This window comes from Salminus brasiliensis, chromosome 3 (genome assembly GCF_030463535.1).
Source record: "Salminus brasiliensis chromosome 3, fSalBra1.hap2, whole genome shotgun sequence".
NCBI classification, from domain to species: Eukaryota; Metazoa; Chordata; class Actinopteri; order Characiformes; family Bryconidae; genus Salminus; species Salminus brasiliensis.
In genome coordinates, this window is record NC_132880.1 from 48854885 (window position 1) to 48866092 (window position 11208).

Below are 11208 nucleotides of genomic sequence, written 5' to 3' on the forward strand. Positions count from 1 at the left end.
TTATCATTCTTACTCATACCTGGGCAATGAAGCTGGGGTTGGTCAGTCAGGTAGGGTCAAAAGCTGTGACTAGCAGCCTAGTGGGTGCCCTGAGCTCCAGCCAGGGTTTTATCCCCACCCTAAGAAAGATGACTCTCTGATTCTGTTTGATTCAGAGTAAAGATTATGCACAGCAGAAACAAGCAATAAAAGCAATAAAATTGAGCTGGTGGATATTCGAGACTTTGCACTCCTCCACCTTCCGCTTGAGGATGCCCCAAAGATTAGATAATAGAATAGATGCCCTATTGGATTTAGGTCTGGAGACATGCTTGGCCAGTCCATCACCTTTACCCTCAGCCTCTTTAATAAAGCAGTGGTCGTCTTAGAGTTGTGTTTGGGGTCTTTATCATGCTGGAACACTGCCCTGCGACCCAGTTTCTGGAGGGAGGGGATCATGCTCTGCTTCAGTATTTCACAGTAAATATTGGAGTTCATGTGTCCCTTAATGAAATGTAACTCCCCAACACCTGCTGCACTCATGCAGCCCCAGACCATGGCATTCCCACCACCATGCTTGACTGTAGGCAAGACACACTTATCTTTGTACTCCTCATCTAATTGCCACCACACATGCTTGAGACCATCTGAACCAAACAAATTTATCTTGGTCTCATCAGACCTTAGGACATGGTTCCAGTAATCCATGTACTTTGTTGACATGTTTTCAGCAAACTGTTTGCGGGCTTTCTTGTGTACAGACTTCAGAAGAGGCTTCTTTCTGGGGTGACAGCCATGCAGACCAATTTGATGTAGTGTGTGGCGTATGGTCTGAGCACTAACAGGCTGACCCCCCACCTCTTCAATCTCTGCAGCAATGCTGACAACACTTCTGCACTTATCTTTCAAAGACAGCAATTGGATGTGATGCTGAGCACGTGCACTCAGCTTCTTTGGATGACCAATGCGAGGTCTGTTCTGAGTGGACCCTGCTCTTTTAAAACGCTGGATGATCTTGGCCACTGTGCTGCAGCTCAGTTTCAGGGTGTTGGCAATCTTTTTGTTGCCTTGGCCATCTTCATGTAGCGAAGCAATTTGTCTTTTAATGTCCTCAGAGAGTTCTTTGCCATGATGTGTAATGTTGGAACTTTCAGTGACCAGTATGAGAGAGTGTGAGAGCTGTACTACAAAATTGAAAACACCTGCTCCCTATGTACACCCGAGACCTAGTAACACTAACGAGTCACATGACATTTTGGAGGGAAAATGACAAGCAGTGCTCAATTTGGACATTCAGGGGTGTAGTCTCTTAGGGTGTATTCACTTTTGTTGCTGGTAGTTCAGACATTAATGGCTGTATATTGAGTTATTTTGAGGGAAGAATACATTTACAGTTATATAAGCTGCACACAGACTACTTTTCATTGTGTCAAAGTGTAATTCTGTCAGTGTTGTCACATGAAAAGATATACCTAAATATCTGCAGAAACATGAGGGTGTACTCGCTTTTGTGATACACTGTATATAGTACAGTACACTAAAGTAAAGCTACATAAAAGAAAAAAGTTAGTAAAGAAAGTTAAAGAATGCAGTACAGAGAAGAGTTGCATGTGCATGTGTAAAGTACATTGTTAAAATACAAAAGTAAACATTTACATTTACATTTACATTTAAGGCATTTAGCAGACGCTCTTATCCAGAGCGACTTACAAAAGCGCTTTGCTATTTACCCAAGAAAAACCTCAGCTAGTTAGAATAGACTAATAGTTCAAACATACCTTTAAGCTTTAGACATTACTAAGCACAAGTCAATAAGGTGACCATAGTACTCTGCTATTCGTCCAAGTATTCTCAGAAGAGGTGGGTCTTCAGTCTGCATTTGAAGACAGCAAGCGACTCGGCTGTTCGGACACCCAGGGGAAGTTTGTTCCACCACTTTGGTGCAGGACAGAAAAAAGTCTGGATGCTCGTCTTCCGTGAATCTTAAAGGATGGCGGGTCGAGCCGAGCCGTACTTGAAGCTCGAAGGGCTCTAGGTGCAGATCGGCTTTTGACCATTGCCATCAAGAATGGAGGGGTTGGTCCAGTCTTGGCTTTGTAGGCCAGAGTCAGGGTTTGGAATCTGATGCGAGCAGCAGCTACAGGAAGCCAGTGAAGAGAGAATGCAGCAGTGGAGTGACATGGCTGAATTTAGGAACGCTGAAGACGACCCGTGCCACTGTGTTCTGGATAAGTTGCAGGGGCCTGATGGTGCGCAGAGGAAGACCAGCCAGAAGAGAGTTGCAGTAGTCAAGTCTTGAAGTGACGAGAGACTGAACAAGCACCTGGGCGACTCTCTAGAGAGGAAAGGTCAAATTCTCCGGATGTTGTACAGGAGAAATCTGCAGGACCGAGTTACGTTTGCAACATGACTTGAGAACAATAACTGATCATCCATGACTACACCAAGACTTCGAGCTTCTGTAGAAGGAGTGACCAGTGAGTTCTCAAAGAAGATGGCTAGATCGTTTTTAAGTCCAGCAGTTCCTGGGATGTACAGCAGCTCCGTCTTGCTGGGGTTGAGTTTGAGGTGGTGAGCCGCCATTCAAGAAGACACATCAGCGAGGCCTGCTGAGATACAGGCAGAAACCTGTGTGTCAGATGATAGGAAAGAAAAAGTTGAGTGTCATAGGCATAACAGTGGTAAGAGAATCCATGAGAGGATGTCACTTTACCAAGAGAGCGAGTGTAGAGTGAGAAAAGAAGAGGACCAAGAACCCAGCCTTGTGGAACACCAGGGGAGAGACTACAAGGAGCGGACGTGTCGCCCTGCCATGTTACCTGGTATGAGCGTCCCTGCAGGTATGATGCAAACCATCGCCATGCAAAGCCGGTAATTCCAAGGCCGGCAAGGACAGACAGAAGGATCTTGTGGTCCACTGTGTCAAAAGCTGCGGAGAGGTGAAGAAGGATCAGAACCGAGGACAGTCTGGCAGCTTTAGCTGCATGGAGCTTCTCTGTAACTGCGATGAGAGCAGTTTCAGTAGAGTGTGCAGCTTTGAAGCCAGACTGGTTAGAGTCCTGAAGATTGTTCAGAGTGAGAAAGAGAGACAGTTGGTTGTAGACAGAACGTTCGAGAATCTTTGAGAGGAAGGAGAGAAGAGAAATAGGTCTGTAGTTGCCAATGTCCAAGCTGTCCAGAGTTGACTTCTTTAGGATAGGCACAGCTCTGGCAGACTTGAAGGCAGATGGTACATGACCTGACAACAAAGAGCTGTTTATGATGGAGATGAAAGGAAGGAGGTTTGGAGCGATGGTTTGAAACAATGTGGATGGAACAGGGTCTAGTGGACAGGTGGTAGGATTATTAGAGGTGAGAAGATGTAGGAGGTCATCTGTGGAAAGAGGAGAGAAGCAGGACAGAGAAGAGGGAGGAGGAGGGCAGTGTCTAGAGAGGGGGGTAGAGGCAGGGGGAAGGATCAGCGGATCTTGTCAACCTTTTCTTCAAAGAAGGAGACAAAATCTTCTGCAGACAGGGCAGTGGGTGGTGGGGGAGTTGAGGGTTAAGGAGAGAGGAGAAGATGGTGAAGAGTTTGCGTGGGTCAGATGCAGATGCTTCCAGTTTCCCCCTGTAGAAACATGCTTTAGCAGCCACAGCTTCCGTTCTGAACCTGGAGAGAAGCGACTGATAGGAGTGGAGGTTGGAGTCGTGTTGTGACTTCCGCCACTTCCTTTCAGCCATTCTTAGCTACGGTTGTTGTGGAGAACATCTGACAGCCACAGGGAAGGTTGAAAGGAATTTGCTGACCTAGGTAAGAAAGGGCAGAAAAGGTGGACAGAGGTGGAGATATATGAGAGGAGAGTGTCTGTAGCAGTTTCTAGTGGGAGAGAGGAGAAAGATTCAGGATGAGGATGAGTGGTCAGAACAGTTGAGGAGAGAGCTGAGGGGGAGACAGAGCGAAGACTGTGGTGAAGAATGGAGGAACTTGCAGAGGTGGTGGTGGAGCAGAGAGGAGGAGTGAGAAGGAGAGAAAGTGGTGATCAGACAAGTCCAAAGGAGTCACAGCCACGTCCAGAGCAGGGACAGGTATGCTGAAGATTAGGTCCAGAGTGTTCCCTGCTCTGTGTGCTGGTGCAGACTGGTTGAACGTGAGATCAAAAGAGGATTGCAATGGAAGAAGGCATGATGACTGGAGTTTCTCTGATGGAAGGTTGAAGTCGCCAAGTAGAATAAGTGAGGCAACAATGATGTGATGTAGAGAACAATGATGTGAAGTCTAGTGGGAGAAGAGACAGTAACAGCATGGTATTCAAAGGAGGAAATCTCAAGATTAGAAAAAGAGAGCGGGGTGAAGCGCCACAGAGGAGAGAGGAGCAAACCGGTGCCGCTGCCCCTGCCAGTCCTTTGTGGAGAGTGGGAAAAGGCAAAGGTGAACGACAAAGCGGCTGGAGTTGCAGAGTTGTCCGGGGTGATCCACGTCTCAGTCAGAGCCAGGAAGGAGACCGAGCAGAAGCAAAAGCTGAGATGAAATCTGCCTTCTGCACTGCAGACTGGCAATTCCAGAGTCCCCCAGTCACCATCACCTTGGTATTAGAACAAGGTGGGTAAATGAGGTTACTGGAATTGCAGAATCAGAAACAGTATTTGTACAGCAGTAGTAGCAATATATGTAGTGGGCTCATATTAATGGGCACATGTCAAAGTTCAGCCCGTTCAGAGTGTAAGGGGGAGGAGGAGTTTACAAACCTGACAGCTTGTGGATAGAAATTGTTCATCAGTCTGGCTGTCCTGGACTTTACACTCTTGTAGCGTCGGCCCGATGGTAGAAGCGTGAAGAGGCTGTGTTCAGGGTGTGTAATGTCCCTGATAGTGCTGTGGGCCGCCCTGCTGGTAACCCTAGTCCTGTAGTTGGAGTGAGGGGAAGGCTGCTCCGGAAATGGACTGTGCAGTCTTGATCACATGCTGGAGAGCCTTCCTGTCCTGAGAGGTGCAGTTTCCGTACCAGACTGTGTTGGAGCTGGTAAGAACACTGTTGATCATACTCCTGTAAAAGTTGCTGAGAATTTGGGCTGACATGCCAAATTTCCTTAGCCTTCTGAGAAAATACAATGGGACTTCTGGAGGATGTGGTGCGTGTTGTGTGACCAGGTGAGATCGTCATTAATCTGAACACCGATGAATTTGAAAGTTTTCACTCTCTCTACCTCTGTCTCACCCATGTACAGGGGTCATTTACTTAGTCGTATCTGTATTTAAGGAAATATTGTTGTCATCACACCAGTCCACCAGCTCAGCCACCTCCCTCCCAGTGATCAGCAAACTTGATGATACTACAGTCATTGGACTGATGACTGTATTCTAATTCAGGTATTCATGTATTCATGAATGACTAATTCAGTATGAAGACTCTGATTTACGGTCAGATGACCTAATTCAGTGTTAAAATGACTCTGATTCACTGTAAATATGACTACAACAGCCTACGTAACATGAAGGTACAAGATAACACAGACAAGAAAGCACCCTGAAACACTGGCATCCTTTTACAATGAGTGCAGAATTATTAGGCAAGTTGTATTTGAGAGGATTCATTTTATTATTGAACAACTATGTTCTCAATCAACCCAAAATACTCATAAATATCAAAGCTTAATATTTTTGAAAGTTGGATTGGTTTTTTTTTTATTTGGCTATGTGGCTGTGCAGAATTATTAGGCAACTTAATAAAAAACAAATTTACCCATCTCACTTGTTTATTTTCACCAGGTAAACCCATATAACACAAAATTTAGAAATAAACATTTCTGACATTCAAAAACAAAACCAAAACCAAATCAGTGACCAATACAGCCACCTTTCTTTACGATGACACTCAAAAGCCTTCCATCCATAGATTCTGTCAGTTGCTTGATCTGTTTACGATCAACATTGCGTGCAGCAGACACCACAGCCTCCCAGACACTGTTCAGAGAGGTGTACTGTTTTCCCTTCCTGTAGATCTCACATTTCATGAGGAACCACAGGTTCTCTATGGGGTTCAGATCAGGTGAACAAGGGGTCCATGTCATCATTTTTTCTTCTTTTAGACCCTTACTGGCCAGCCACGCTGTGGAGTATATGGATGCATGTGATGGAGCATTGTCCTGCATGAAAATCATGTTTTTCTTGAACGATACCGAATTCTTTCTGTACCACTGCTTGAAGAAGGCGTCCTCCAGAAACTGGCAGTAGGTCTGGGAGTTGAGCTTCACTCCATCCTCAACCCGAAAAGGTCCCACAAGTTTATCTTTGATACCAGCCCATACCAGTACCCCACCTCCACCTTGCTTGCGTCTGAGTCGGAGTGGAGCTCTCTGCCCTTTACTGATCCAGCCTCGGGCCCATCCATCTGGCCCATCAAGAGTCACTCGCATTTCATCAGTCCATAAAACCTTCTTATCTTAAGAAAAATCGGTCTTAAGATATTTCTTGGCCCAGTCTTGACGTTTTATCTTATGTTTCTTGTTCAAAGGTGGTCGTTTTTCAGCCTTCCTTACCTTGGCCATGTTCCTGAGTATCACACACCTTGTGCCTTTTGAGACTCCAGTAACATTGCAGCTCTGAAATAAGGCAAAACTGGTGGCAAATGGAATCTTGGCAGCTTCACGCTTGATTTTCCTCGATTCATGGGCAGTTATTTTGCGCCTGTTTTTTTCAACACGTTTCTTGCGACCCTGTTGGCTATTTGCCATGAAACTCTCTCTTCTGACCCATTTTGCCAAAGGAAAGGAAGTTGTCTAATAATTAAGCACACCTTATATAGGGTGTTGATGTCATTAGACCACACCCCTTCTCATTACAGAGATGCACATCACCTGACTTACTTGATTGGTAGTTGGCTTTCAAGCCTATAGAGCTTGGAGTAGGAAAACATGTATAAAAAGGATGATGTGATCAAAATACTCATTTGCCTAATAATTCTGCACACAGTGTATGTGGTTGTGTGTTACAATTAAGGCCTCATACTGCATTGGTCATGAGCTTTTAGCAAATAGAATCAAGCACTGATACTTTGGGTACTGATTTTCCCTGAGTATCTGTATTTTAGAGTGGAATTGCAGAGTGATTTTGAGGCACTTCAATCTCCCGTAGTCCACTCATAATTTCTAATGAACATCATAAGACCAGAGTGCGGGTCTTGGTAGTACACAATTGACACTAATGTGTTACTGGTGCTTATTATAGAGCAGAAACAGTAAGTGCAGGTTAATGCAATGTTAAGTCCAATATTAGTTGTGTTACTCGAACAGGTCTTTACTTGATCTAATCCTTCACTTTTTAAAACTTTGCACTGTGACTGTAGAAATGAAAGTATGTTGTGTTTATTAACTAAGGTTTTTAAGGATTGTAGTGAAACAGGCTGATCCGGAGCTGTAGGTGTGTGTGCCAGGTAGGCACTGCCACCCTGTTCCTGGATCTGGTGCCAAGTATTCTAAAGTCAAGTGTGCTGATGGTGGAAATCAGGACGAGGAAGTACTTTACCCTCTTGTCTGTCTCTGTGATTCAGATTTTCTTATCAAATTTTAAATAACAATGAGTTTCCAGTCTTTACAATCCCATTATTATTATTGTAGTAAACCCAGAGTCAGTACTGATGTTTCTGCACAGTTTTAATGATAGCTCAGTATTAAAGAAATTAACTTATTAAAGATATTTAATAAACTTTGTATCTCCTGCAGTGGCTGATTGAATGCTTGAGTGAATAATGAAACTCCTACAACTTCTTCCTGCAGGTCTTTCTGCAGTAGTTTTTCCTCATACCAAACATTCAGGACACACTCAGACTGCATCAGAGTTTCAGCTCTTATTATTTCGTCAGTTACGATTTTCATGTCCTAACAGTGATGTCCTGCAGGTGAAATGGAGGTGTTGTTCTTTCTGCTGATCCTGGCTTCTGAAATTAAAGGTAAGAACTTTATTAAAATAACTTTTACACAACAAAGCTGTTCATTGTGACAGTGAATAAACAAACTGTGGATTTTACGTCACTTTGTTGTCACTGTTTTGCAGTGAAGATTTTCTAATATCAGTTAAGATGTAGTACAGAGGTGTAAAACATACTGTACTGTGGGTACTGATTACTCTACACCCAATAGGGTATATTATTTTTTATACACAGTAAATATAAAAGCTACCTAGGTAAATCATAATTCTCTTGATGATAAGTTCATGTCAAAAATATTTTAACTTAAATTTTGATTTGTTAATAGCAGTTAGTCCAGTTTTAAAGTAACTGATTATTTAAAAAACATTTCAGAACTCTTTTTACAAAAAAACAGCAGACAATAAGAGATACAGTAATAACAGTCAGTAAAGACAAAGAAATGAACTTGATTCTCTGATTTTGATCCAGGTCTTCAGGTTGAAGGCCCCTCCAGTCCTCTTGTGGTCCAGCTGGGGGGCGCTGTGGTTCTGTCGTGTTCTGCTCAGAACCCCCTGCCTCTGGAAGGTCTCAGAGTGGAATGGAGATCAGACTCAGGATCCGTAGTGAACGTTTTCCAGCAAAATGAAATCAGACCAGAGCTGCAGAGTCCGACCTTCAGGGGCAGAGCGAACTTCTTCCCAGATCAGATATCAAGAGGGAACTACTCCATCTTGCTCAGCAACATCACTAGAGAAGATGCTGGAGTTTACAGGTGTCAGGTTTACACAGATCAGGACTCCAGTGAGACTACAGTGGAGATTAAAGACGTTGGTGGGTAAATTTTCTCCTTATCTGGAAACCTAGACTTCTTTGTCATTCTGGTCATATGAGGACATACAGTAAAATGTAGATTTACAGTGATACATTTGTATGTGTGTGTTAAATAACAAATTATTGACAGTAATTGACAGTAGAGAGAGATTTCTCCATATAATTATCCATGTTTGGGACATTATCCATGTTTTATTCCATTGCCTCTGAGCTTCACCTTTTTTATAATTGAATAAAATGTGGTTATAATGCACATTCTCATATTTTAATATAGGTTATTTTTTTGTACATTTAAGATTTAACATTTAGAAATTATAGCACCTTTTATGCATAGCCCCTCCCCCTTTCAAAGGCACCATAATGCTCAGGACATAGAGTTTCATAAGTGTTTGTGATGACTCAGGTATGCTTATTTTTTTTAAATCTGTAGTCAATGCTTTTGGTCCTCTGTTGAGTTAGTTACATATATACTATCATATTGTCAAAATGAGGTCCAGAGTTTCTTTGAGAGATCTTTTGGATCCAAACCAATAAAAACTAACTAACTAACTAAGGGTATTTTCTGAGTGAGCGATGAAGCACTCTGGAACATTTATTAGGTGAGAACTGGTGAGCTTAGTAACCATAAAGAGACCGGTAGGTCAAGAAACACCTTCAGAGATGATGACAGTAGAATTCTTACCAAAGTGAAGAAGAATCATAACACACCTAACATGTCTCTGCTCAGGAGGTAGGTGTGCTATCACTAGCTAGCCACAAAAACAAAATGGCCAGGACACAGTTCACTAAAACAGTTCACTGAGACTTACTCAGAAATAGCAGAAACTCCAAACTCCATTCTACAATGAGACAAACAGGTTTTTCTCCACTGCCAGAGCAACATAGAGAGTTTTTAAAACCCAAACACTTTAGAATCAACAGTGAAGATACTCTTGAATTATACACCTGATAATATCTGAATCTAAGACTTCACAGTCATTGCATGCAAAGGACATTCAACACAACATAAAACAACAGATATTTTACTGTAACTAACAATTATGGTGCATTGAAAAGTGGAAGTGCATGTGTATAAAAGGTGGCATAATGTGTAGATGCTAAAACTAAAATCTAAAAGAAATATAACCTTTATAAAAATGAGAGAATGTGCAGTTTAACTACACATTAATTCTTTTCATTTAAACCAGTGGATTTCTGAAGCAAATATATAATGCCTTTGTTTTTATGAAGGCTACTGTAATGCAGTATGTAATCAGGTGCAGTAATGCAGATGATGTAAAGTGCATTTGCAAGACTTGACATGGAGAGATATACAGTAGTCGTAGGAGGTACCACATCAGGAGTGCTGTATGCTTCTGAAAGTTCAGTTTTAAACTATTAAACTTTCATCATAAAACCATTTAAAATCCATTATTTTATTTTTTGGCAAATTGATTCATAGAGGATTTGGGTAAGGCTGGGTTAGGCTTGGGTTGAGGTTAAGGTTAAGATGAAGGTCAGGGTTGGATTTTAAGCTTAGGCTGGGTTACATTCTTATTAATAAGATATGATATGAACTCTACTTGATGTGCCAGATGATTTGATGCATCAACAGAAGATCTTCAGGATCTTTTTTACCTGTACATGTACAATTATTTGACCTATATTATCATATAGAGACATTTTTGTAAATTTGACAACTTACAAAAGTGCTTTGCTGTTTATTCAGAAAATACTCTTAGCTAGTTTGTATAGACTAGGATCCTTAGCTTAGATACTACTAAACTTCTTCGCTCTGCCTGCCTGTATTGTCTTTATCAAATGCAAAATGTCACCATTACCCAGAAGGCAGTATTAGCTAATAGTTCATATCCTATAATTATAATGCTATATTTATATAGCTCCTTCCATCCCAAATCAGTTCTGATCCTGTTTTTGGATTCTTTCAGAGCGTTTGGTGGTGACAGGTGCGCACCACGCTATCATCACCTCTGTAGGTGAGGAGGTGATACTGAACTGCTCTGTAGACTCTCATATACCTGTTCACCAGCTGGAGGAAGTGACCTGGACGAAACACCCTGACATCCTCATTCTGCTCTTCCAAGATAACGAGACCCTCTCAGAATCTTCTCATGAACGTTATCAAGGAAGAGCTGAGTTCTTCATCTCAGAAATCCATGGAGGAAACTTCTCACTGAGGCTGAAGGACATTAGGCTGGAAGATAAAGGAGAATTCATCTGTAAGGTTCATGCTGCAGACCTTTCAGCTCAAACCACTGTGATCATCCAGCAAATAGGTACCATTAAGAACTCACTGTGAAATCTTATTCATGAATTGTTCAAAATGAAACCAGATAAAAATGAGTGTGAACATGTTTTCATTATTACTGTCTGTTGATCTGCTGCTGTTTTGTCCTGCAGGTCCCTCCTCTCTCCAGAAATTCATTCTGGTGCTGTGTTTCATTTCATTTGCACTGGCACTGGGACTTGGAGTTCCTGTTTTTATCTTTTTGCAGAAAGAAGGTAGAGTTGAGTAA

At 42.3% G+C, this 11208-nt stretch overlaps 1 protein-coding gene across 1 annotated transcript; it reads left to right on the top strand.

Annotated features, from left to right (window-relative positions):
• Window positions 1-7857: 7857 nt before the first annotated feature.
• Window positions 7858-11208, top strand: LOC140551103 (butyrophilin-like protein 2). The gene is made up of 4 exons (XM_072674472.1): window positions 7858-7903; window positions 8351-8692; window positions 10621-10968; window positions 11093-11208. Exons 1-4 carry the CDS (start codon window positions 7858-7860, stop codon window positions 11206-11208), a joined length of 852 nt encoding a protein of 283 aa, XP_072530573.1.

What these genes read in the sequence shown, in the direction of transcription:
- LOC140551103 (XM_072674472.1), top strand. Translation starts at nt 7,858, where the DNA reads ATGGAGGTGTTGTTCTTTCTGCTGATCCTGGCTTCTGAAATTAAAG. An exon ending in AGTGGAGATTAAAGACGTTG is followed by an intron (nt 8,693 to 10,620) that starts GTGGGTAAATTT and finishes GGATTCTTTCAG; the next exon opens with AGCGTTTGGTGGTGACAGGT. An exon ending in TGTGATCATCCAGCAAATAG is followed by an intron (nt 10,969 to 11,092) that starts GTACCATTAAGA and finishes TTTGTCCTGCAG; the next exon opens with GTCCCTCCTCTCTCCAGAAA.